The sequence below is a fragment of the Salarias fasciatus genome, chromosome 15, assembly GCF_902148845.1.
Source record: "Salarias fasciatus chromosome 15, fSalaFa1.1, whole genome shotgun sequence".
Taxonomy (NCBI): domain Eukaryota; kingdom Metazoa; phylum Chordata; class Actinopteri; order Blenniiformes; family Blenniidae; genus Salarias; species Salarias fasciatus.
The window spans coordinates 9,312,833-9,338,203 of NC_043759.1; the positions used below are offsets into that span (position 1 = coordinate 9,312,833).

General features: G+C 44.2%; 1 protein-coding gene across 4 annotated transcripts in view; it reads right to left on the minus strand.

The window, feature by feature from the left end:
- Nucleotides 1-783: 783 nt before the first annotated feature.
- eya4 (EYA transcriptional coactivator and phosphatase 4) overlaps nucleotides 784-25,371 on the minus strand; it is a 36,467-nt gene continuing 11,879 nt past the window's right edge. Inside the window, exons 3-20 of one of the 4 annotated variants that reach the window (XM_030110472.1) lie at nucleotides 17,960-18,009; nucleotides 16,043-16,164; nucleotides 14,391-14,474; nucleotides 13,733-13,810; nucleotides 13,211-13,277; nucleotides 12,974-13,116; nucleotides 12,082-12,225; nucleotides 11,906-11,988; nucleotides 10,696-10,867; nucleotides 9,355-9,491; nucleotides 8,854-8,937; nucleotides 5,031-5,120; nucleotides 4,707-4,765; nucleotides 4,320-4,480; nucleotides 3,900-4,014; nucleotides 3,654-3,775; nucleotides 2,406-2,506; nucleotides 784-1,532 (exon numbers count right to left, since the gene is read on the minus strand). In XM_030110472.1, the coding sequence (XP_029966332.1) occupies nucleotides 1,452-1,532; nucleotides 2,406-2,506; nucleotides 3,654-3,775; nucleotides 3,900-4,014; nucleotides 4,320-4,480; nucleotides 4,707-4,765; nucleotides 5,031-5,120; nucleotides 8,854-8,937; nucleotides 9,355-9,491; nucleotides 10,696-10,867; nucleotides 11,906-11,988; nucleotides 12,082-12,225; nucleotides 12,974-13,116; nucleotides 13,211-13,277; nucleotides 13,733-13,810; nucleotides 14,391-14,474; nucleotides 16,043-16,164; nucleotides 17,960-18,009 (1,893 nt within the window). In that variant the 3' untranslated portion in view covers nucleotides 784-1,451. Of the gene's footprint in view, nucleotides 1,533-2,405; nucleotides 2,507-2,588; nucleotides 2,690-3,653; nucleotides 3,776-3,899; nucleotides 4,015-4,319; nucleotides 4,481-4,706; nucleotides 4,766-5,030; nucleotides 5,121-8,853; nucleotides 8,938-9,354; nucleotides 9,492-10,695; nucleotides 10,868-11,905; nucleotides 11,989-12,081; nucleotides 12,226-12,973; nucleotides 13,117-13,210; nucleotides 13,278-13,732; nucleotides 13,811-14,390; nucleotides 14,475-16,042; nucleotides 16,165-17,959; nucleotides 18,010-25,371 lie in introns of those variants that run through there. The other 3 variants (XM_030110473.1, XM_030110475.1, XM_030110474.1) reach the window with 3 other exon arrangements.

Below are 25,371 nucleotides of genomic sequence, written 5' to 3' on the forward strand. Positions count from 1 at the left end.
ATCCTTCATGATCATGTATTGAGTTATTCTTATCCTGAGGTGTTGATGCTGATTTTTTTTTTTTTTTTTTTTTTTTTTTTTGTCTTGACCAGCAACGTTGAAGGTTTTTTTTGTTTTTGTTTTTTTACAAATGTGTCACAGTGGTGCTCATGGATGCAAACATCCAAGAGCAAAATTTAGACACTTGAGGCTTGACACGGTGATTGTGTAATGCCTTTTAACATGTATGTGCAAAGATATTCATTGACGGTGTTATTCTCCCGGGCCCAGCACGGTCTACTCAGGCCTCCAATATGAAATATTCAGCTGTGAGAAGATACATTAACTGCAACATCGATTTGACCACCAGGGGCGCACTGCAGTTGAATCAATACAGGTGATCAGGATCACCACAGATGTACAAATGTGTCTTCATAAGACTTTTTTATGCCTTTGGAAATGTAGAAATTAATTGTAAGGCATAATACTGGAATTCTCTCATCAAATTTTAGGTTTGCCGTGCTGTAAAAAGACAAAGACTGTAAAATATTTATTTTTACATTTACTGATCCAGCCGTCTTCTGATCAAATTGCACTGTATGAGTAAACTGTCCTGTTCAGGGTGTGTTTTGTCCGATCTCGGCTGTGCCGGCGCTTGCCATGATGTGGATGGTTGAAAGTCATTCACAAAAGATGCACGGGTCGCTTTGATAGGATTGGACAGGATTTCCTCCTTTATATCTACATACATAGACATTTCTTAATAAAGAAAAGACATTCAAACACATTAAGGCACAACACATCATGACGCACATCTTCAAACCCTCCCCCCAAGAAAGAAACCAAAATACAAAAATCCAGAGAAAAAAGATCCCCAAAATTTCATTTCCCTTCCATGACAAAAAAAAAAAAAAAAAACATTCACCACTTTCTTTTAAGTTTATTGTAAATAATTTACACAAATTTCTACCACAGACTGCATTGTTGTGTTGTGAATATACCACCAGGAAGAAGACACTTCTTAGAAAAAGGAAAACAAAATAAACCCAGTCGTCCCAATGATTCATAATGTTTGTACAGAGAAGCCTTCAAACGATTTAAGAGAGGACGGTTCTTCTGGGTGCTCGGAGCACAAACCGGACCTCGGGGTGAGAAACGTTCCACCTGGACGTCCTGGTTTCAGTCTGCCAGCTGCACGGCTGCTGCTTCCCACAAAGGGCCGCTGAGCAGGGCTTTATCTCTTAACTCCACTGTCCTTTTTTTTTTCTTCACCTCCTTCAACCTCTTCTTTGATTCTTAAGACCGTAAAGAGTAAATCCAGACATTCCAAAAAAAAAAAAAAAAAAAACAGACGAAAAAACACAAACAGTTGCAATGAAGTGTTTTGTTCTTAAATAGTTATATAAAAGAAGGGGCTGCCTGGCTGACCACGTCCATGGTAACATCGCAATGAGTCCATATTGCTATAATGGTTACAGGTACTCAAACTCCAGTGCTTGGTGTAACGCCAGCAGGTCAGAGTGACTGGATATCCTCCAGAAAGGCATGTTGTGCTGTGGAGTGGACACACACGGTTAAACACACCAACAATAAAGAAATAATAACGCTGTTGTCACACAGTTTGCACACCACCACCTGAAATCATGCAAGCTACGCTACAGTAGCTTGTCCAGTATCTGCTTCCTTTCCAAAGAGCACCGCAAAGGAAAACCATGCACTTCTAAAGGAAGAGTTTGGCATTTTGGGAACTGAGCTCATCCACTTCTGTCCAGAAAGTTGGCAGCGCCTTGGTAAAGGTTCAACCAGAAGCACGATGGCATAAATTAATCTCTGATATCAGAGGATGTAGGGAGAAAGGTTTCTCCAGACCTTTCGTTTTTTGTATTTTTCTCCAGTTGCTCAACTTCTCCAACTCCCAGTTGGAAAGTGGAAAAGAGCCAGTCCCAAAATGATAATCCCAGCACCCTGTGCAACGACTGAAACCCAAAAGCTGGAGAGGGAAACCCGCGGTGTAGCCGAGTACACCAGCACTTTTAATCCACGACTACTTTTCATTAAAAATGAGTTTTTGTCACATCAGACAGTGACAAGCGGCGTTATGTTGCTATGAACACACAGGATCACTCAGTGCTCAGTCATTGTGTATATTAGTGCATAAATATAAACCAGCGGCTCAAGGAATTACTCTTTTTTTTTTTTGTTAAACTTCCATAAAAGTGCAAAATATACACAGTCACCGAAAAAGCCCGTGAGACTCAACAAGCTTCCCGTTCAAACATTTTAAACAGAGGGGAGGGGAAAGAAAAAAAAAAGAGAACCCAACACAAAACTGCTGCGCAGCAAAGAAAGGCAGGCTTCGTCCAATCAGAGCTCTCACACTGTGCTGAGTGAGCGGGGGGGTCACGGTGAGGTCGCTGGTCCATTACCTTTTTGGCCGCCTGCTCCTCTTCCACACCGTCCCCAATTACAACATACACTACTTTCCTGCCAAACCTTTGCATTATGCGCTCAAAGCAACTCTCTTTTCCTGCAAAAAAACAAATAAACAAAGGGGGAGGAAGGAGGGTGGTGAGGTCAGAGGGGTCAAAGTTCAGGAGGGGTTTGTTTACCTGGCTGGCGGCATGCTCTTCATCCTTCCCATCGCCAATCACAACATATGTAATGTTAGTGCCAAAGCGGGAGACTATACGCTCAAAACAGCTCTCCTTGCCTGGAGACAAACAGACGGCTTTCACAGGTTTTTTTTCTTTCTTTTCAATGCAACAAAAGAAGAGGCAGAACAGTGTGTATCACGCACACAAATACACACACACATAACCGCGCCGCTCACTCTGATTAGTCCTGACACCCACACGGTGCATCCTGGGAAGCACTCTGGCTCCGATAAATCAAATCAGTGCGGAGTGTCCTCTCAGGAGCTACACTCAGACCTCTCTCCTGTACAAATACACTCTGTTTAACACTGTTTCCACTCAAACGTCATGGATCCAGGAGTGTGTGGGTCACGGCGACTGACCTAAGACACAGGTATCTGAGTAACGGCGTGCGGTTTCCATGGCGACATATTGTTTTGTCCATTTGTATCGACATATCATGAGTGCTGAAGCGGGGGTAACACAGTTTAACAAAGCACACTGGGACACACACACACACACACACACACACACACACACACACACACACACACACACACAGCCCTGGTTCTACTCTGCGTTTGTGTTTCAGAGCAGAGTGATCTGTTTCCTGCAAAAATACACTTATTGAAATCTCACTAAGAACTCTGCATTCATTCCATCATCACATTTACACATGTATAGCAACATAAAGTGGAGCAGTCGCATTGCTTGCCACATGCACACTAATCTTTATTTGACTCATCTCGCGGTACTCACAGTCCAAGAGCCAAATTTTGAGCTCAACTGTTAAAGTTAAATGTGAATATGAGTGTGTGTCTGTCCTGTGTTGACCTGTCTTTACCCAGAGTCAGTAAATGTGTGTTGAATGTTCATCCATCAGTAAGAAACACAGGAAGCACCAGCAAATCAACAGATGTCAAAATGCAATTAAAGTCAAGTTTATGTTCAGATTTTAACCCCTATTCCATGTTAGTGTGTTGTTTCCATACGGGTGAAATTACTGCTGAAGGATTCTTAGTGTGGCTGTTTGTGTCTTACCTATTTTTGTTGCACTGTAAATGTTTTCGATGGGGAAAACGGATCCCAAACTATATAGGAGAACTTTCGCCAGCGCCGGTATGAGCTGCGTCGTGGTCACCAACACGTTTACACAGTTACTCCTGTGGGACACACGCCACGAGAAGACGCATCGGTATGGATTTCAAGCCTCTAGCTTGTTACCTACGAATTTAATGAAGGCTAGTATGAGATGCTTTAAAAAACAGATCCAGCATGCAGTGTGACCTGGAGCTGATGATGGACAGGGACTTGAGTGCGTGGGTGAGCCAGGAGTCAGTCAGAGCCTCCACCTCTGCTCGGAGCTGCAGCCAGGCGTCTCTCTTGGCGGGACCCAGCAGGCCTGGAACACAGCACCCGCTTCTTTAATTCACGAGCAGCGTGCGAGGATCAGATCGACGGGAATATTCAGATCGCGCCTTTCTGTAACATGTCACCCGTTAGCGTTAGTGCTAGCTCTTTTAATAAAGTGTAAAAACAATACGGGGAGCTGCTGGGGTCAAAGGTACAACTATCTAAATGTCAACCTTTAGGGTTCACAGTAAGTCAATGCAACTTGCGCCTCACATTTGCAACTGCCCCCCCCCCCTACAGTATCGCCCTCCAAGCAGCCACGGTAACCAGTAAACTCATTTCTTATTGGCTTACCCCCCACATTGTTTTTGTACGTGCTATACAACTCTTTGACTCGTCGGTAGCGGAAGGCCAGTTTCCTCATCCAGTCGACGCCGCCGCGGACCCCCGTGGCCAAGCAAAGGTTGGCGCTGGTTGCAGCTGCATGGAAGCCATCAGTTGCAAAACTGTAAGTACTGTCAATAATAATGATATGTTTTATTTGAAAAATCTGCTCTGGTAGAACAAAAAAAGATCAAACTGTCATTAGTATTAATCAATTACACGTGCAAACATTTATTTATGAGAAAATGCAGATGAATACGTAGCATTCTGTATCATACATTTTACTTAAATCACAAAAAGCACAATTTCAATGAAAAAAGTGAGTGAAATGTTGATATTGTTGAAAGCAATAATCACCTTAAGTCCTGACCATTGTCGTCTGATGAGACATCATCAATATGTACCTGATCACACTCCTGGACACACAGGAACAAATCAATCAGATGAGATGGAAAAACAGGCACCAAGTGAATGTCATGCGTTGTCATATTGCACCACTAGAGGGCAGTAGTAATCTAGAAAACAGACTGAGAAGCTGAAGCGATGAAAGATGAAGCTTCTGTATGATGATGTGCTTGGAGCAAACTTTTGCAGTATCTTGTAAACTCTCCAATAACTTTAGATGATGTTTTTCTTTTTTTTTTAAGTTTTAAATGTGTTGATCTCACAGTTCTTTCTCACCTCCAAGTCATTAAAGAACAAGTGTGTATCGGCCAGGTTGAAGATCATCTCTTCCATCCTGAGGCCCAGCGTGACGGCCATGGGAGGGTCCTGATAGAGGAGGAACGTAACATCATCAGCATCGTTTATACTTTAATGCAGATTGTACGTCTCTGAAGTTCTCAAAAATGTGTTTGGTTTGACACGACCTCCCAATTTACACTGCTGTCCCCCGTCCCGACTGCCATTTGTAGAGTTGGTGCGCTCCTCTCATCACAGCAGATGCTGACAGACAGGTTGCACTTGTCCTGTCCCATCAACATTCCTAATGTGTGCGGGAGGGGAGGGCTTGGTGGGACGGGGGGGGGGGGGGGGGGGGGGGGGGGGGGGGGGGGCAGCAGTGTGTCTCTTTATGTGTGTACTGCAGGGAGTAGAAACGCATTAGTGGAATGTGAATGGTTTGTGTGTGTGTGTGTGTGTGTGTGTGTGTGTGTGTGTGTGTGTGTGTGTGTGTGTGTGTGTCAGTGTGTTTGGGAGAACACAGCCTGCCCTGCCAACCCAGGGGCTCAGCTGCAAAAACCATCATCTGTGATAGGTCAGCGAGGGTCGGCAGCTTGCCGCACGATTCGCTGACGCTGTCAGACGACCAGAATAGAAAGAAACTAACAGGAAGGAGAGTGAAAGTGGGCGAGCGAGGCGCACAGACACGGCGGGGGGAGAGATAGGGACGCCAGGCCGCATTCTTGAGTGTGAAAACACGCATTGGAAACGGCGTGAACGCTTCATGAAGCTGAACGTTGCGAGGTGTTTAGGAATTATTAAAATCAGCCGGGTACTAACGGCGATGGCAGCGAGCCTCGAGCCGCATTTCTTTGCCTGCTTTCCTGTCAGTCGCTGAGACAGGAGGCACTTTAAGTTCGTCTCTCAGGTAGTGATTACGTTGGCCGCGGGCCAAAAGAGAGTTACCGACTGTGTGCTTTGGACTCCTTAAAAGCTGAGGTGGCTTTTTTTTGTCAAGTTCAATCAATCACACCGAGCTGCAGCTCTGCTCCGAGCTGGCAGAGCTCCCCCGAAATAATTCCCTTCTTTACTTTTCCTGTTATTATGTGAGCTCTGGAAACTCAACACTTTATTATTTGGTTAAAGCAATTCAGCGAGAAATGAGGAGTGTGACGCGTGTGTGTGTGTGTGTCTTTTTGATGGGGACTCAGTCCTGAGCAGCTATGACCTCCAGGCCGTGTAAAGGGGGCACTTAGGTTTCCTGTTTTTCTTTGTCAGCAGTGTAAACACTATTCTGGGTATGGTGTGAACAAACACGGCTGCTTTCACGCAAATATTTAGATGCGTATCTAATATTTTCAATGCCAAAAACCTTGCAGTTGAAAGCAATTTGCTTTTTAAATTTAGTGCTTCTGCACAGTAAACACAACATAAACCAAGATGACCAAACCACATGGCCACATGTTCTCCCTTCCACATCTACACACACACACACACACACACACACACACACACGCACACAGAGTGATTTACAGCTCACCGGGGTCTCTCTTATGCTCAGCGAATCCCAATTTGCCAAACATTAAATTCCACCACAGCAGAGCTGCTCGGAAGCACGCCGGTGCCCACAGGCTCAGTATCTGTGAAACGGTGGGGTTCTGACGGCCGTGCGCGGGCCCGGCGCCAAACTTGCACGCGCCGCCGTGCCAGCTTTTGTTCGACTGCCAACCAGGAATATCAGAATGGATTTGAGATTCAAAACCCACACAGGCAGGCCGGTGGCTACTTCGGTGCCCACAGGAAACGACATCACCCAGTAAAAATCTGCGGCCTTGGCCGCATAGGATGATCCCGGATCGGAGCCAGGAACTATTAAAATAAAGGGAACTATAAACAGTGTCGCTGCGACGCGAGAGGGAGAGACCACCAAATAAGTTCACAGAGAAAAGTGGAATAAACATCAGTCTAGGTAAGAAATTAGCACATTAAATTGTGATTAAACTAATGAAGGGAGCTGACAGGTAATAATAGCTACATTTAGTGGCTGCTTTTTTACGATGCATGTGATCACCGTCATAAATTGACCAGAACATTTTCTGGGGGCGGCTGATGTAATAACAGCAATCCATTGAGGCAAATGAAGCTTATTCATAATCCGCGTGCAGAGTGAGCCTCCGTCCTATAAAATACTGCATGAAAGCAGAATCGGGGAGGTTTTTTCAGACGTGTGGGTGGAGCAGCCGGTTATTATTCAAACATTGTTTCACTCATATACGATGTTTTTCTTTTTAACTTATCACTGACTCTTCTGTTGTAGGAGTTTAATTTCTCACAGATAAATATGTAGACTGCCTCACATCGTTTTTCTCTTGGAAGAAATAAAAAGAGACTAAATGACTTTATTCAGAGCAGATTGCCATCTGGAGCACTTGCTGTTAGTGTGCATAATGTCACGATAACCTGGTGCGTTTTGGTGAGAGGGCACGGTAGTCTGACAGCCCAATTTCAGGTCAAACATGTTGGCACCGCTTCCACTGTTGGTCATCCTGATTTGCTGAGTTCACAAATAATAAATACATGTTTACACAAGTGAAATGACACTTGGTGTGTGTTTTGACAATGATCTGCTAAGAATAACAGTGTGATTAATAACATATGCAAACTAGTTGGAGGCAGCAGTTCTTAAAAAGGACGTGTTTTACTGCCTGGAAACACTGGATGGAAAGAAATAGCAAAACCCCAAAAAGAACAAAGGCAACTCATCTTACAATAAAACCCCTGTGAATAAAGCTGGTGGGGGTTAAGCTGAGAAAATGTCTCTTTCAAGCTGATTTGTCCTTTCCTCTCAAATACCTTAAAGACAAACGGTATCAAAAAGAATGCAATTGATTCAGGGATTGTCTATTTGTATTTTATATGAGTTGAATTATGACCGGAAATAAACCATTCATTCAATCAATCAATCATTCATTCATTCATTCATGATAGGGCATGACACTGGTTTTGATCATCAGGTTCCACTTTTTTCATGTCAATGACTTTTCAGCTCAGACTGCAGTTAAACATGGAGTTCCACAGGGTTCCCTGTTAGGACCTATACTCTTCACATTATACTACCTGTAGGGAATATTATTAGTAAATACTCTCTTGATGTTCTTTGCGATGCAGATAATACACAGATCTGTCTATCGACGAAACCAGATGATACTGATCGACTTAACTGGATGAGTCATGATTTTCATATTTTCACCTTTACAGGTCATTAAATGCCATTAACAATCTGTCTCTTTCCAGTAGTTTGTGCTCTCTCTGTCCGCCCGTGGTTCTGTAGAGATTTACTCTCAGGAAAACAGAGTTTTTCCTTCCACAGCTGTCGCCTCTGCTTGCTCAAGTGGAATACTTGGGTGTTTCTCGATAAAAGTGTCTTGAGATATATTATTATTTGCGCTATATAAATAAAATTTAATTGCATCACTATTCCCTGCTGAACTGGCTTCTCTCTGCTCCTGCAGACAAACTCACTGGTTTCTCCGAATCTACAAAACTTTCATTGGGAAATCCCCATCACCAGCATATCTTACGTCACTCTGAAATATTTGCATTGCAGGAGTTTCATCGGTCTCCAGAGCCGATGCCTCCCTTGGTTACTCCTCTTTTCCATTTTCCATTGTTCTCTAAAACTCAGTACAGTTAGCAGCAGAAGAACATTGCTCACTGGATGACGATCCTCAGTGACTAACTCAACGCATCAACCTCTCCTGATATCGGGTTGGCAATCCTTCATTCCTGTGTTCACCGAGCACGGAGAGCCGCCAGAGGCCGGCAGCGGAAAGCAGTGTCTTACCTTTCCATATTTCTGTGCATATGAGCCTGTGAGCAGAGAATGGAAGACGATGATGGTCTCATCCAGATCCCACACGAACACCCTCTTTGGAGCAAAACAGAGAAAGAGAACTTTATTATTTCAGATATGCCACATCGATGAAAATAAATAGAGATAATATGTCATTGTTCATTTATCACATCATTAATTGATCACTCCTTTCAAATGCATTTTTCAATTAAAACTGAGGTAACTAATTTGTTGAATGAATATTTAAGTTCAAATGTTTCAGGAGAAAATATAAATGTCTGCAGGAATAAAGGAATGAAAGAGTTACTTCCCACACCTGTGGTTAGAACAAAATGTAAATGCATGTCCGTGAGGACAGAGACATCTGCGTGAGACGGCGGTGAGCAGCGTGGATTAAGATCAAAAGGAATAACATATGTCCACCGAGGACTGCATGGAATATTCAGTCAGAGCTGGAAGTGCTCTGTCAGAGAGTGTTTCTGGGTCTCTTACCTCCAGGTCACTATCAGGGGGAGGGGAGGGGTTGTTTTTGCGGCCCCTGCCCCGAGACTTGGACCCCCCACTCCGGCAGGCTCGGTCATCGAGCTCTTTGATGGGCGTGGAAGGGCTCTGGACTGTATCAAAGTCCCCTAAGAGTGTGTATAAACACAGGCAGGGCATTTGAAACATTTTAAAATTTAGTAGTGATCAAATATCTGTCTAAAAACTGCACAAGCAATCACAAGCTACATTCGCCGCATTACAGCAACAGTCGTGATTGCGGTCTGAGCAGATCCCACAGGTGCTTAGAGCTGTATCCACTTCAGGAGGAGCAATAATTCAGGCTTTGTACAGTAATAAGCCGTCTTGTCAGGCTTAATAATTCAAGGTAATTGGCATGACAGATCAACTCAAACGCAAGCAAGAAATGTAAACAAAAGTCACAGCGGTGCTGTGACTGATTCATGATAACATGCACATGTACGGATTTACCAGAGGAGGGGGAAAGATGGAACGGCGCAATAAATTAGACGGGTGAGGTAATCTGATGCTCCTCGCAAAGATACTGTACATACAATATTCTGCAGGAGCATACAGGAGAGCGCATGTACACACACACACACACACACACACACACTCTCTCCTAATGCCATATGCTCCCAGCATCGCGTGGTAACTAGAACCAGACTCCGGGTTTCGCCTCTCATATTGTTATGTCTCAATCAGGGAGAAAGGGGAGAGAGGGGGCGGATAAAGACACAAACAGAACGTGAGTGACAAAAAAACAGATACCGACTATAACTCTGGGAGAAATTTAAAAAGAAAAAGCAAATGAGGAAAAAGCGAGAAAGGCAGCAAGAGGGAAAGTGCGAGTGACAGGAAGAATGATAAGCTCCTTTAATCAGGCTTCCTGAATTGGCGCCAAGGTAAACCTAAGAAAAACTTGGGGGAAAAAAAAAGACAGGAAAGTGGACGGTGAAGCCATATTTCTATATGCACGGGTACACTTCAGCTCTTATTTTCGGTTTTCCTCTTTTTTCGCTAACTGCTAAAGTGCAGCGACTTGCGCTAATCAAAGTTTCTGAGGTTTATGTAAACACTCGCTGATTCTCCAATTAGAGCGCAAGATGCCATGTAACGATGGCCACGGTGTAAAGTTACTTCCTGTACTTCATCAGGGCCCAAAGAGCGTTTTTTGAACCTGGTCACACAAAACTGTGGTATTCTCAGATATTGTATGAGATTAAGAACCCACAATCTGAAAAAAAAAAGAAGTAATTTATGAGGTTAGAGCTGAGCTGGAGTGTTGGTAATTCCTACAGTTTCCCTGTAAGCCGGGTTTTTAACACAAACCTGGGTGAAGCTCCGCAGCCTGGCCGGTCATGGCGGGGGCGGGGTCCTGCAGCTGGTAGGCCGCCGTGGAGCCCGTGCCGTCCACGTTGTTGGAGGTCATATATGGCCCGTAGGTGGAAGCGGAATAATACTGGGCATACTGGTTTTGGCCAAACGTATACGATGGATAATCCTGCGGAAAACGAGCAGAAGCAGTGACTTGATGAAACGAAGATGCTCTCAGAACAAACCACCGAGGACAGTTTTTTTTTTTAACAAACGTACCTCCACAGTTCTCTAATCTTTCATCCCCTCCATTCTGCATTTTATATCTCTGAAACAATTAAAGCCTTGTGCTGCTGCTTTTTACTGACCCGGCAGAGACGGGCGCTTTTATGGGTCTGCTCTCTAAACCTGTCACTACGTCCATCTCCAGGAGTCCTTATAAACCGCTGCATACCACATGAATGTACACACACACACACACACACACACACACGCACGGTTAGCGCGACACTTTCATTTTGGCTAAATTCATACCCACTTGCGTTTCCATTACACCGGATATCTTACATTTTCTTTGTGGAAACTTATTTCAACCAAACTAACTTAAAACTAACCTTAAACCAGACCTTCTTACTAAAAGTCATCACGCAACATGATTTTTGCTTCTTGTTGTCCCCACAGTTTGAACAGATTTATGTCCCTGGAACTCGGGGAATAGAAGTACACATGCACGCTCGCACGCGCACGTGCACACTTTCCCCTAATCCACCCACATGAGCCAAACCTTGACTTTCTTCCTGTAAACAGCCACATCTATCATAGAGCGACACTAAAATCCCCCTTTAAGCAGTTTACTACCACAATACAATTCATCATATAGACACAGGGAAATACTCAGAACAAAACGCTCTTTCACTGAGACTAATTAAGTGTTTCTCTCCCAAGTTCGTTTTTGTTTCTTTTCTGCAGTTCCAAGGTTGCAGTGAAACCATGTTTTATTTCTTAAAGCGCTCGTGAATGAGGGAAGCTGTGTGGGAGCGTGACGGCAAAATCATTTCTGGTCCCAAATACTGTTAAAGAAACGAAAAAGGTCTCTTTTTTTTTTCTTTAACTGAACCAAAAGTACAACGACTTCACTCTGTTGGTTCAATTCATTCTAACGAATTGCACTATTTTCTTGACCATCATGCGTTAACGCTCACTCCATCCAGAGGCAGACGCTTACCTGCTGTGTGGCAGTGTAGTTGGCGGGGTTGGACACTGAGTTATTGGTGGCATAGAGGCCTGAGGAAGGGGTGAAGCTTGAACCTGTGAGAGAAAAATAACTGGTTGAAAAAATTCACCCATTTTTATATGGTGCATGTGCAGTGCGCTAAGAGTATCAAGAGGTAACTTTGTTACCTGGCATCTGATAGGGTGAGTAGGCAGTCTGTCCAGGCTGCGGCGTGGTGAAGCCGGGGCTGTAGCTGAGCCCCGTCTGCAGGGGGGACTGGCTCTGGGCCAGGCCGCCCTCCGTCTTAATGCCTGGGAGCATCACACCGAGGTCTGGAGCACAGGAGGAAAAACAAAATAATAAACACATTTGCATACAGGCTAAGCATCACAGTGCAAAGACAGTTTATCTTCAAAAAGGAATTTTATTTTACTGAATAATACACACATTTTTTCAGTGTCTTTAATCAAATTTTTTTCCAAGTCAGCATTTTACTTGACAACACCTTAATTCTTTTCGGGTTCATTTTATTAAAACCTGTTTATCATTTTCCTGTCACTTTTTTTTATTAAGAAATGTAAAAAAAATAATAATGATTTTTTTTTTTTAAATTATTAATATTTCAATTTACAATCAATAGAATTGGAAATGTTAAATACTGCATATAGTATGACTTGCTAGCTGCTCAACTATGTTTGGAATTGCTTTAGTATTATGATGGCAATGCTTATAGAGGGCAGGCAGCTTTTTATTCTAATGTGCTTTCAACTTAAATGCCTAATCAAATGCAAAAAAAAGAGACTAAGCAAAAGAACTGACTGTTCAGCGTGCTGGAATGATGAAGCACTCTGTCTGATTTTCACTGATTTCCCAAATCCAACATGAATGGCAACACAATTAATACTCATCATAAATCTCTCATCATGTATTTCCTGACGAAGATCAAATTCACCGTTGTTAAAAACCAAAAAAGCAACTCCCGTCTTCAATTTTCCACACTTGTGTATTTACTTTGTGTATATTCGAGCCCACATGGGTGTGTGAGAGAGGACTGTGTGTTTTCAGTGTTTGTCCGGGTACCATAGGTGGAGAGTCCGTACGCCTGCCCCGTCTGGGAGTAGGCGGTGTACACGGTGGACTGCTGCATGCTGCTGAACTGAGGCTGCCCGGCGTACGCCGGCATGGGAGGAGCTGCCGGCGTGGAGAGGATGTGAGGGTAGGGCCTGAGGGAGCAGGTGGAGCGGACAGGTGAGGCAAAGCCTGGGAGAACCGGGAAACGGACGCAATAAACGCAGATAAAGTTAAATTAAGACTTACTTTGATGGGTAGAGGGGAGGAGAGTACTGGTGGGCCGAACGGGGGCTGTACCCGCTGCTGGTGATCACTGAAAACGGCAAAAATAATCAGACACAACAAGGCAGAGGCGGGTTACGGGTGGTGTCAGCCGAACGCCTCTGTTTTCTCTCTCATTCAGCGGAGGAGCACAATTCGAGGCCTCCGGCTTCTTGGGGCTCGAACGCTGTTCCAGTAAACATAATTTGAAGCATTTTGAATGGAAGGGAGCCAAGTTTTCCCTTCAGAGAGTACTGTAGTCCACGAAACCCTTAAAGCGGGCCTCACAGTAAAACACAATGTCTGTTTGTGGTCATTGAGATGTCAGAGCTCCGGCCTGACAAACACCCCGCTGCTTCCAAACACACTCTCTTGTTTTGCTTAATGGCTTAGAGTGTGTGTGTCGTATTGTGAAGGAGCCGGAGCTGCCTGTCAGTCTTACAAATAATAAAATAAAAGAAATAATAATGAAGCGAAACAAAGACAAGTGTAAAAAGCGTGCGTTACCTGAGCCTGCGTATGTGTCCAGCGCCGTGTCGCCCGTCGTAGTGACTGTTTCACTGTTGTTCATAGGCTCTGTTTTCACTTAAAGGAGAGGGGAGAGGATCGGCGTTAGGGTCAGTCGGGATAGGCATTTCGTCATACTCACACACACACACACACACACACCAAAAACAAAACTCACTGCATAAAAAAGCAGAAAACTACCATGCACTTCCTGCATGTGATCAACATGTTGTGTGCAGGGTTCCCATCTGAACACCGCCATGCCTTAAAGGCTTTGCTCCACTGTGGCCTTTTTATGTCATTTTTCTGAGGTCGGGAAAAGTACGAAAACCATAAAATGGAACAATTAAATCAAAATATACGATCGTGGAAGGGAATCCGTTGGCAGATTTCCCCTGATATTTACTGACTTCCCCCCCACCGAAAAGTCTGTGACTGGTGGGAACCCTGCAAATATATGTGAACTCCACACACGCTGTCAGAAAGTCACACAAGCAGAGAACACTTCACAGCAAATGAAAATCAATCAGAGCACTTATGGGAAGAAAATAAAATATCATCAACCAGCTAAAAGCTACACAAAGCCATCCCCTGTTGCATCGAATGGAAATGTTCTTTGAACTGTGGGTATTGGATTCACACACATGCACCTCTGTACCATAGTCCTTGGAGCCTTGGGCAGGGGGCGGGCTGCTGCAGCCCAGCAGCCAATCAGCCGTGTTTAGAACGGTCATGCTCTCACCTATAGGGGTGCAAGGTGGGAAGGTGGTGAGGATCCGAGGCACTGAGAGCCAGGCAGGTCTCAGATTTAAAGGGATTACGCGGCCGTTTTGAAAAGAAGTTGCTTTAAATCAGGGACGAACGTCGAGACAGTTCGTCGCTTACTTTTGCGTTTTATTTTCTGACCCGGTTTGTTACCACACATATCTGCCAAGCAACACCTTTGAATCTCAAAATGAGAACATCCGTGGCACGAAGCTGTCAAAGTCAATGTGTTATTTAACATTAGCTATTTCGGAAGCTTAGAAAGCTCGATGCACACGTTTCAGTTTTTACATACAGTTCATCCTCCATATCGAAAACAATGGAGACACACAGCCACACACACACTCACACTTATGGACAATGTGAGTTTAACTTAAAAGCATTAACAGCTCAGACTCTTTAAAATCATTTATCTTCCATTTTTTTAGGACGTCACATACTGTAATGTATCAATGATTTTTAGATTATATACGTCTTCAATCCGTCTTCTGCATAATGATCTGTTGTCACAGACTATAAAATGATCATTTGAAGACGGAATGGGACACACCCCATAAACACTTTAACCGATGCCACGCTGTTTCTTACTCACTTCTCTCCGGCCATAAAACCCATCACCAGCAAACCATTTGAGAAGTCCATTTAATTCAGGACAACTTCATTAATCCCTTCAGGGAGCCGTTCAGCCCGCTGGAGGAGCTGTAATGAAGACAAATGGATTGCTATGGAGATGGCCCCGGGGCCGCAGCGCTGGCTGATGTCAGGTGAGGGGAATGCTGGGTATGTAGTTTGTTTTGGCTGCGACTGTGTCGTCCTGGCTCTGTCTGCTCAAACCATTAACTGTGAGCTCATCAAAAAATGATTGAGTGCGCTCTAATATGGTCTGTGTTTGCTGTTAGTCCGCCCTGAGAAGGACTATTTCCTTTGACTGTGTGTCCATTGACACTTTAAGTTGACTAAAAATGCAGCATCTCACTTTTTCCATTACATTACTGTAAAAAAAAAAGAAGAAGAAGAAAGAAAGAAAGAAAGAAAGAAAAGTACTTTCCACTGGCTATTAAAAGAGCAACAGATCAAAGGACGGCGCTCAATAAAAGCTCTACATGAAGCACTGTTACATCAAACCAGCCTGTCACAACCGATTCCAGAGGACAGAGAACGAGTGAGGAGGAGGTGAAGGGTGGCGAGGGAGGGGGGAGAGAAGATGAAGTGGAAAGGCAAATGCAGACAGAGAGAGAGTGAGAGAAGAGAAGAAAGAAAAAGAGAGTGAGACAAAGCGGAGGAAAACAGAGAGAGAGAGAGAGAGAGAGGAGGGCAGGAAGGCGCTCGCTGGTGTTGACATCTGAGAGAGCAGTGATGCTTTAATGCTCTTGTAGAGGAAATAGTTTCCAGTGGGATTTTGGGCTTGTGCTTGAACATATATGTGCTTGAGCACACACGTGCATGCACACACACACACACACACGTGTTTGTGTGTGTGCATGTGTGTGTGTCTCTTCTCTGCAATAGTATTAAAAGACTGTAAACACTCGCGTGTCTCCTCACCTCCCGTGCCATTGGTGGTGATGGAGGGGCTGCCGAGGTTGCTCTTGTCCAGCTTCGAGCCTGTCGAATCTCCACCTCCCACGCGGTTATGAGGACTGGCTAGGTCCTGCATTTCCATAGACCTGACAGAAAAGGGAAGAAAAAGAAAAAGGGAAAGGAAGACGGGGGAGGAGACGAGATGAAGTGAAACTACCGAACGAGCCGCGGATCGGCAGAAATGTGCTCTCACAGCAGGAAACTCACCACCTCCATATATTACATTAAGATCCCACTCAAAACATTCAATGACATATCCACAGAGGAATCACAAACACACACACACACACACGCACACACACACACATTTGGAGTCGTAAACTTTATGCTTCTCAGCACCAGTTAGCTTACTTGAGCATGTGTTCGGAGGCGCTAGACGTTGTCCGTGAGCCTGCTGGCTTTTTTTATGGAGTGTGTGTGTGTGTGTGTGTGTGTGTGTGTGTGTGTGTGTGTGTGTGTGTGTGTGTGTGTAAACTTCTGGGCTCCAATACAAACCCGCAACCAGCCAGTATGCTTTAGTTTTACAATGTGTTCCACATGCATGACTGGGACCAAGCAGCACACAAGGTGGTAATGGTAAACTGGGAGTGTGTGTGTGTGTGTGTGTGTGTGTGTGTGTGTGTGTTTGTGTGGTTGGCTGGAAGTGGAAGTAAGTAAAACATGAACAGAATTAAGATGCCCTCTTTTGACTGAGATGAGACCGGCCTCTGGGGTAATCCTGTTTGTTTATTTGGGGAGACTTGTTAGTTGACACCATGGCAACAGCTGCTTTCTCCTTTTCACCCGCAGAATCATGGGAAGACGCGAAAGTGTTTGGACTGAAACGTCGAGCGTGCACGCCTGCGAGGAAACCAACATGAACCGCTCGCTGATGACTGTTGGTCACAGCTGCCTCAAAGCCGCAATATCTGACAAGTCTCTTGGTGGAAGACATAGTTTTAATGTTGAGTCAGCCCGAGCATGAACTGCACCCTGCGTGCATGTGTGTGTGTGTGTGCGTGCGCGCGTGTGTGCACCCTGAGTCATGCTGCCCGCAGGCTGCTCACACTTGTGCTCTTGTGTGAGACTTCAAAGCAAAAAAATGACAGAGATGGGAAGGGAAATCAAACAAATGCGGGCCTTGTGCACGCGCGTGTGTGTGTGTGTGTGTGTGTGCGTACATCTGCACAGCAGTTCTGGATGCAGGCCATCTCAATGCTATGGGCAGACGGCATTCCCACACATGACTGCAAACCCACAGTCAGACTGACAGGTATAAACATAAAGACGAGCAAAACGCTGCTGAAGAGTGAAAAGCAGCTCGGCTCGAAAATATAAACACTTACATAAACTCTTTTTTTTTTATTACCTTTATATACGAAGGGAAACTATAACCACTGTTTTAAATTCAACAATGCTTTTCCATATGTTATCAGGCTGTTTTCACATTAAGGCAGAAGAAAAACAACGGCTATACATGCGAGTTAAGATCTTATACAGATTAAAGGACTTTACAGCTTCCGCTCACTCCGTCCTCCTGTTTTCTCTCTCTTATGTGTATAAAACTCAACAACCATCCAGTTCTTTTGTCTTTCGACAGCAGGAAATGATTCTGTAACCCTCTGCGTTCTCTTTTTTTTTTTTCTTCTTCTCCTCTTTTCCCTCTGCTTCGCTCCTCTCGGGAGGTGATGGCAGGAGTTGGTGTTTCATAAACTCTTTTCTGGTTTTCACATCATGTCCGCTCATTGAAAAAATATGCTGCATATTACTGCGATGTCGGGTGCACACTGTGTCGTGTTAAATAAGCAGATTTAGGGCTGTAATTAAAAGCATTTTTACAAACTGAATAAGTCAGTAATTAATAGATTACACACACACACACACACACACACTCAGACGTACCTGGTGTCTGAAGGGTCTGGAACATGAGATTCACTGTGTGATTTCTTCACCTGAATGAGAGGAAAAGCAAATGTCAGAAACCAGGTTTCAGGATCCGGTGGTTAATGTGTCGTAAAACGACCCCATGAAACTTGTAACCATGAATCGGCCAGATTACATCAGCATCTCATAATTGTGCAACTTCCAAGAAATGAAAATAAAAGTCTTCCCTCGAGCGAGCAAGTCCCACATCTGATCTGACATTATTTATTTAACTTATCATTGTTTTGTGTTATTCCGAAAAGTCACAAAATGCAAAAAAATAAATCCAAATAAATCTCCATGACAGAAGTGATAACTGGCCTTTAAGTGGCAGATATTGACTTTCCCTTGTTCCCCCCGTGACCCACTTCCACGGTGAACTCAAAAACCCTTCTCAACCCTTTCAGAGTTGAAAGGTCGCGGCGGGGTCATGTCAGGTCACGGCTCATGGCTTGCTCTCCATGGCTGTACAGCGGGTCACTGCGGACACTCACTTGAACCTTGACTTTGGGCGGTGGCCAGGACATTTGTTCTTGTCAATCATGACTATTGGGGGCTTTTCACTTCATTACCGAAACAGGGGGGGGAAAAAAAAAAAAAAGAATAAAGAAAACACACATCGGCCTCAGTGCCTTTCCACCGCAGCCTGCACTCCTCACACACACACACAGGCAGGTTTTATGCTTGTGTGTGTGTGTGTGTGTGAGGGTATCCAAACCCCGACAGTGGACCAGTGGTTCTCTATTAAAATTCCACCCTCTTATTTGGAACAGGAACTAATTAGAACAGTAAATGCAGGGCGGAGCGAGGGCCAATGTGTACCAGCTGCCCCATAATCACCGTGTCAACACACCGCCGAGGCGGAGGGCACGCGCGGGGTGCCAAACACACACACACGTACATATGGAAATGCACTTGGAAAACCCACACGCAGATAGCTGAACCCGCCCAGGCAGCATATATTCAAGTCATTTGCACATTATCGCAATCACAGGTAAGTATACACAGAAAGTGCTGGACTCAGCAGTCACTGAACTCCAGGTATGTGGAAAGTAGGACGTGTGTGTGTGTGTGTGTGTGTGTGTGTGTGTGTGTGTGTGTGTGTAGAGGACTGTGGTGTGGTGTTATGGTTCTGATTAGAGGATCCTGCTGAGAGTGAATAAGAAGCAGCACTTAGCTGTTTAAGACAGGGTTCAAAGGTTAGCCGGTGCCCTCGTATGGATCACTTTACACACGCGCGCACTCACGCACGAGTCGCGCACACACACACGCACACATGCATGCACACACAAGCCACTTTTATGTCACGTTTCATGCTTTGCTGAAATTTAACAAGGCTGTCAGTCACGACATCAACAGCATGGCCGTGAGAAACGGCGGTCCACATGCAGCGCACACGCGGCGCTGCGTACGAGAGCGGGTGTAGACACTAACTGCACACACACACACACGCACACACACACACACGCATGCACACAAGTACAAATACACAAGCTGGGCCGTTTCTGCCTCAACATGATCTGTAAAAACACGAGCACACGCGGGCTTTGATCCCGAAAAGCTTTTATCATGGTGCTTCATCCATGCAGGCTTTTCCCTCGCTGCTGACCGCCGTCTGGGACTCTCACCCCGCAAAAACTTTTATCTTTCTCCATCAAAAATGTGTGTGTCATATTCAAAACAATCGTGTTTTATCATTCGGGCTTTTTTTTTTTTTCAAATCTAATCTTTATCTCAACAATTTAAAATAAAGGGAAAAACTGTTTTCTTCATTTTTTTTCTGCATGTTTCACAGTTTATTATTAGACACCATTTGCCAGACAACTTTATGGCGCTATTAAAGCCAGAAAAAAATGTCAGCATTGATAAAAATGTGCTCTAAAATGAGAAAGCCACAGGATTTTCCCTCTTCTTTGAGCATTTCCTCTCTTTATGTAGCCTGTGAAAGACATCTTCATTTTCTAAAAACATAACAAAGTACCACTTAGGTGGCCGAGATGCTTGAAAAAACCCATTTGTGTCACCTGAACCATTTCAAATAGGCGACCTTTGACCTGGTTGGCCTGGTGGCTGCTCTAGAAGACTACCTATCCAACATAGGGACTCCGTGACGCATAAATACAACTAATTAGCACCAAAGATGATGATTTATTTCAGTGATATTTATAAATTTGATTTATTTCATATTAATAAGACTGCAATTCAAAGTATATCTGTTAAAAAAAGGCTGTTTTGTTTTTTTTGGTGTTTGTTCCTCAGCTCCAAAACAAACCAAAAAACCAAAAAAAAGGCTTGTGATGAGCATTAATACTGTCTGAGTTATTGTTTCTGGCAAATTTTGAAAAGCCTGTGCAGGAGGAGAGGAGAGGGAATAGAAAGAAGAATAGCTCTATGTGTTTCTGGTAATAACCCAACCCATCTGCAGCGGGACATCCGATACCGTGCATAGAGTCGCACACATAGAAACACACAGACATACACAAATGGTGTAGGATGACTTTTTTGAAAAAAATGTGGTATATATTTGTTTCTGCTTGTTTGACAAAATATATTTTGTCAAAAATTCTCTTTTTTCAAGTTTCTTTGAATAGAAATTTTCAGATAAATTAAAAAAAAAAATCTTAATATTACAACAAAAACAATGAAAGATATTCTTACAAGATCCTGTGTAATAATAAAAACAGAACAATATCAGGTGACTCAAGAAAAAAGTTGTTGAACTGAAAACACAACGCAAAATATATTACTCGAGTGGAGCTGAATTAAAATGTAGTTTAAGCGTAAACTAAAGTAAAAAAGGATTCAAAAGCAAAACGATCAATTGCATTATTACAATGCATCAGTCTATTGTGTTGCTCAGTTCAGGTCCATTTAATAATATTAGAACTTTTATTCTAATACAATAATATGAATACGGGAGTGCACGTCATACAGTGTCAACATTTTTTTAACAGGATTTTTAAAAAAATCTATTTTCCTCACATTTTTCTGTCAGACTCACCTCAGGCTGTAATCAGTTCTGTTAGCAGTCCTATATTTCCACAAAGCGTTACAGAGCTTTACGATCCACCAGCTGCCCCGCCGCCGCTCGGCTCTACCTGCCTCCCACTCCGGGCTCCAGGTGACACCCTCTCTTGTTTTCCCTCTCAGAGGGGAGAAACGACTGTTTTTCTCTCCGTCACCCTGAACAGGCATGCAGCTGCTGGGGAAAAGGAGGCACTTTGTTTTTCGGCTCCGCTTTTCTCCTCCTCGTGGTCTCTGAGGTCAATCCATGCACAGCTCCTGTCTTCTCGGCTCCAGTAATGGGGAACATTTCACTCGTCCTGTTTCCCTCCTCCTCTGCCTCCTCCCCCTCTCTTTCTCCTCTCCTCCTCCTCCTCCTCCTCCTCCTCCTCCTCTCTCTCTTCCTCTCTCTCTCTCTCAGCTGTCACTCATTACAGACTCACTCAAGCTTAAATTTAAAGCTAGACAAGTTTTAAAAAGTCACAGATGTTGATTTTTCTTGTCAGTTCAACCCCAGCGCAGCCACAGAATCAACTACTCACAAACTTCTATCGTGTGTAAAGAAACACAAATTTTAAATGTTTGTTCTTAAAGTCAACAACATCTATGAATCAAATCTTGTTTAAAATGGCGAATTCTCTCCTGATGTGTCTGTGGTGTCAGTGTCCTGCTGTGCTGGCTGGACCATAAACTTCACACCATGGAGCTGACCCCCTCCACCTCACACACACACACACACACACACACACACACACACAGACACACACTTCCCAGTCTCACCCATACTGCACTGAGACTCCCATGTACACCTGAGCACACACACACACTAAGTCTGTGTTAAGTGGAACCATGTTACACATGTGTGTCGTACGCGAGGTGAAGCCTCGCTCTGGGAGTGAGGAGCATGAAGTGTCCCACTCCCGTGCACACACACACACACACACACACACACACACACACGCGCGCGCGCACACACACACGACGTAATCTCCCAGCTGCCTCGGTCTGAAGATGGCACTCTTTCCCTATGGTCATCCAGGTGTTATCAGACTAGGAACACACCCACACACACAATTGGAAACACACCTGGAGTCAAGCACTTCTTAACTTCTCTCATCAGGAAGCAGACTGTGACCAAAAACCCATAACATGGAAAGCAATCTACGAAAATAATCAGAGGTTATTAAATCAACATGAATCCACGTGACATGTTGCATCCTGACATGTATTCAGGAATAAAATAATTTCGGCGAGGTTAATGGTGATAAACGGGTGGTTAGAATGACCTCTTTACTCACTTCATCAGTGAAACTTATAATCGAATCATTTTTGGAAGTCGTCTCCTGATGAGAGAAGCATGGAGCCCTGGAGCTGCCATCGCTCATGTCAGCTCTTAAAAGGTCAAACAAACCTTGAAAACGGTACTTTCTCTTCCATTAGTCTCCCAACGTGCAGTTTGGAGACAGTATTTCTCTCTAGGAATGACAGTGAGGTTGAGATGATGAGTTTCTTCATTTTAAAACGTATTAAACCATTCAGAGCGCCATGTGAAAATAATCGCTGTTTTTGTGGATTTTTTTTCTCTCAGCATGGACAGTCTATATCAAATCTCCATGAAAATAATGCTAAGAGGCTTTTTGGATGACAAATAAGATTCTGTGGAGTTTTTTTTTTGCATCCAACAGCAAAACCAAGAAGCTTTTCTCTTTGTCTTGACTGTACAGCAGGATGACAGAGATTTGACAGGAGGACATCTGTCAGATCAGGGGACGGTGGATATCTGATGCACATCTGATTTCATTTCAAACATCCGACTGTTTGTTCACTTTAAAACTTCATGTCTATTACATTATAATTTGCCAGTCAAAGTCATTAAATGAACTGATCGCTGATACTTCTTGCTCAGCTTGGCTCTGACGGCGTCCTTTAGCTGCACTTTTTTTAAAACAAATGTCGACCTGACATTTAATGTGATGAATAAAAAGTTATACTGAAGTGCATGATGTTGATATCCGTGCGCTGTGTGATGGAAACAGTCTCAGACAATAAGGCTGCATCTGACTGGATAGAATATTGTGTGTTGACATGCACATACATCACAATCAGAGTCTGTCTTTTGCCATAAGTGCATGCACATGTGTCTTTACTACATTTTACAGTCACAATAAAAATAACATTGAGTATGAGATCAACAGATAATAATTTAATAGAAGCATTATTGCTTTATAATCTATTTATATGATTTGTTGGTGTATCTGCACAGCCCATCCATTAGAGGTTAGACAGTGTCTAAAAACACAACTGGCTTATGAATCCAGAAATATCTTCCTGGTTAGATCCTGGCATAAGCTGTATTAAACTCTGTATTGTGATCAGGCAACGAGACCAAAAGCATTTTAAACGTTAATGCACGTATACATGGCTGCAGAAAATAGCTGGGGCGAAGCGACAAATGCACACAGGCCTGGAGACCGATTTGGAACTGGGACACCGTCTCCAACTGTGCGCCGACCACCGCTCGCTCGGTCGCCGGCGCGACAGCACGCGGCCCCCCGTCCCACGACTTTTATCCCCGACGCCAATAAACACCCTGATTGATGGACTGTCTGCGGACCCGTGCGCACACACCGGGGCAAATGTCTGCCGAGAGCACGTTACACGCAGATGCCGACATGCGCCGGTGCGTCCGTGCGCTGGACGTCTGAGAGTCCGTGTGGAGGACTGGCTGTCAGAACAGATTAGGGTGTTGCCGAAGTGCTTGACAACTCAAGCACTTTATTATTAGCCAGGCAAGACCCCATCGGGAGGGGGTCGTCCAAAAACATCCCCGCTGAAATATTTTCACAGCAAGCGGAGAGGGGAGCAGGGGAGGCGTCCCAAAACACGGCCGGCGAAATGCACACACACACAAAAAAAAAAAAAGACAGAAGAACAAAAACAAAAAGAAAAAAAACACAAAGCGATAGTGTGGCATGTGGACAGCAGAGCGGTGAGGTGAGCAGAGGAAGACGACTGGCGCAGCGAAACATCGGGACTCAGCTTTGGTTTTTGTTGACTTTAGAAGTGTTTCTGAAGTGTCTGACAAAAGTGTCTCCCTCCCTTTAGGAGGCCCATGAGAGTGAACGTTTTCCTTCAAGTGGAACAACAGCAGTTCATCTTTCCTTCACACAGAGACTGTAAAACACTCTCTGCTCCTGCAGCAGCAGCTGAGTTTATGTGCATAACATTTATTATTTCACATCCAATTGGTATTTTATTTGCTAGAGGGATGGAGAGTCTAAAACAATTGTATGCAACAAATGAGGACATTCATGAGCAGAAACTTGTTTTCCTTCAGTTTCATTACTGTTTTTCCACGATCACCACTGTGAATGTATAGAATGAAGACGTCGCATCAGATGTATTTTATTTGTGCATACTTCCAGATAAGTTTCCACCACTCAGAGAGAGAGAGAAAGCGTTGCATTGCACAGAAACAGGCACGCACCTGTGCAACGTGATCGTCCAGCCATCCCTGTTTCTGACTCTGGCTGGTGTGTCGACCACAAAACACTCCCGTGAAGGATGTTCCTCACCGCACAAACACAAGCTCCATCTCCGTCTATCCTTCACAGTCCCTCTCCTATGCATTCACACACACACACGCACGCACGCGCACACACACACACACACACACGCAGTCTTACCCGTTTACCTGTCCCCTGCTCAAAGCTCTCTGCTCTCCCCATTTGTATGAGTGGTTATCGGCGTGGTAACTCTATCCCCTTCCTTTCATGTAAAATACATTGTGCCGAGCCTCCACCCTCAAACCCTCCCTCTCTCACTCCTCCTCCACCCCCCCTCCGGTTCCCCCAGCCCGGGGAGGTGTAAATCTATCCCTCTCTTTATGCCTCCAAAAATGCCCCTTTTTCAGGTGTAGTAGGAAGCTATAAAAGAAAAAAAAAAAAAAAAAAAAGAAAAAGGGGGGGTGAGAGAGTGAAAAGAAAGAACAGGGTGAGTCTGTGGAGCAGGGAAAAGGAGGAGGAGGTGTTTGGGTGAAATAGGTACTCTCCGAAAACATCTCTTGCTCTCGGTCTTTCTCTTTGCCTCGCCGCGCTCGCAGGAATCGAGAACAGAATCTACCTATAAAATTCACAACTTCAGGGCCACAATTTCTGCACATTAAAAGCTGCTTTTAAAAAACACTACAACACATTACATTTTATACAATCAGATTAAAACAAAGACTCATTTAGACACTTCGGCTCTCATGCTTCCAGTGTTATTGGTGGTTTTGGCGATTTCTAATAAAGTTGAACAAGTAAATAGTTTATTACCATAAACACAAGTAAACAAGGTGCAGTAATTGGCCGGTCTATAAACAGAAAATTACAACCAGGAGAGATAGA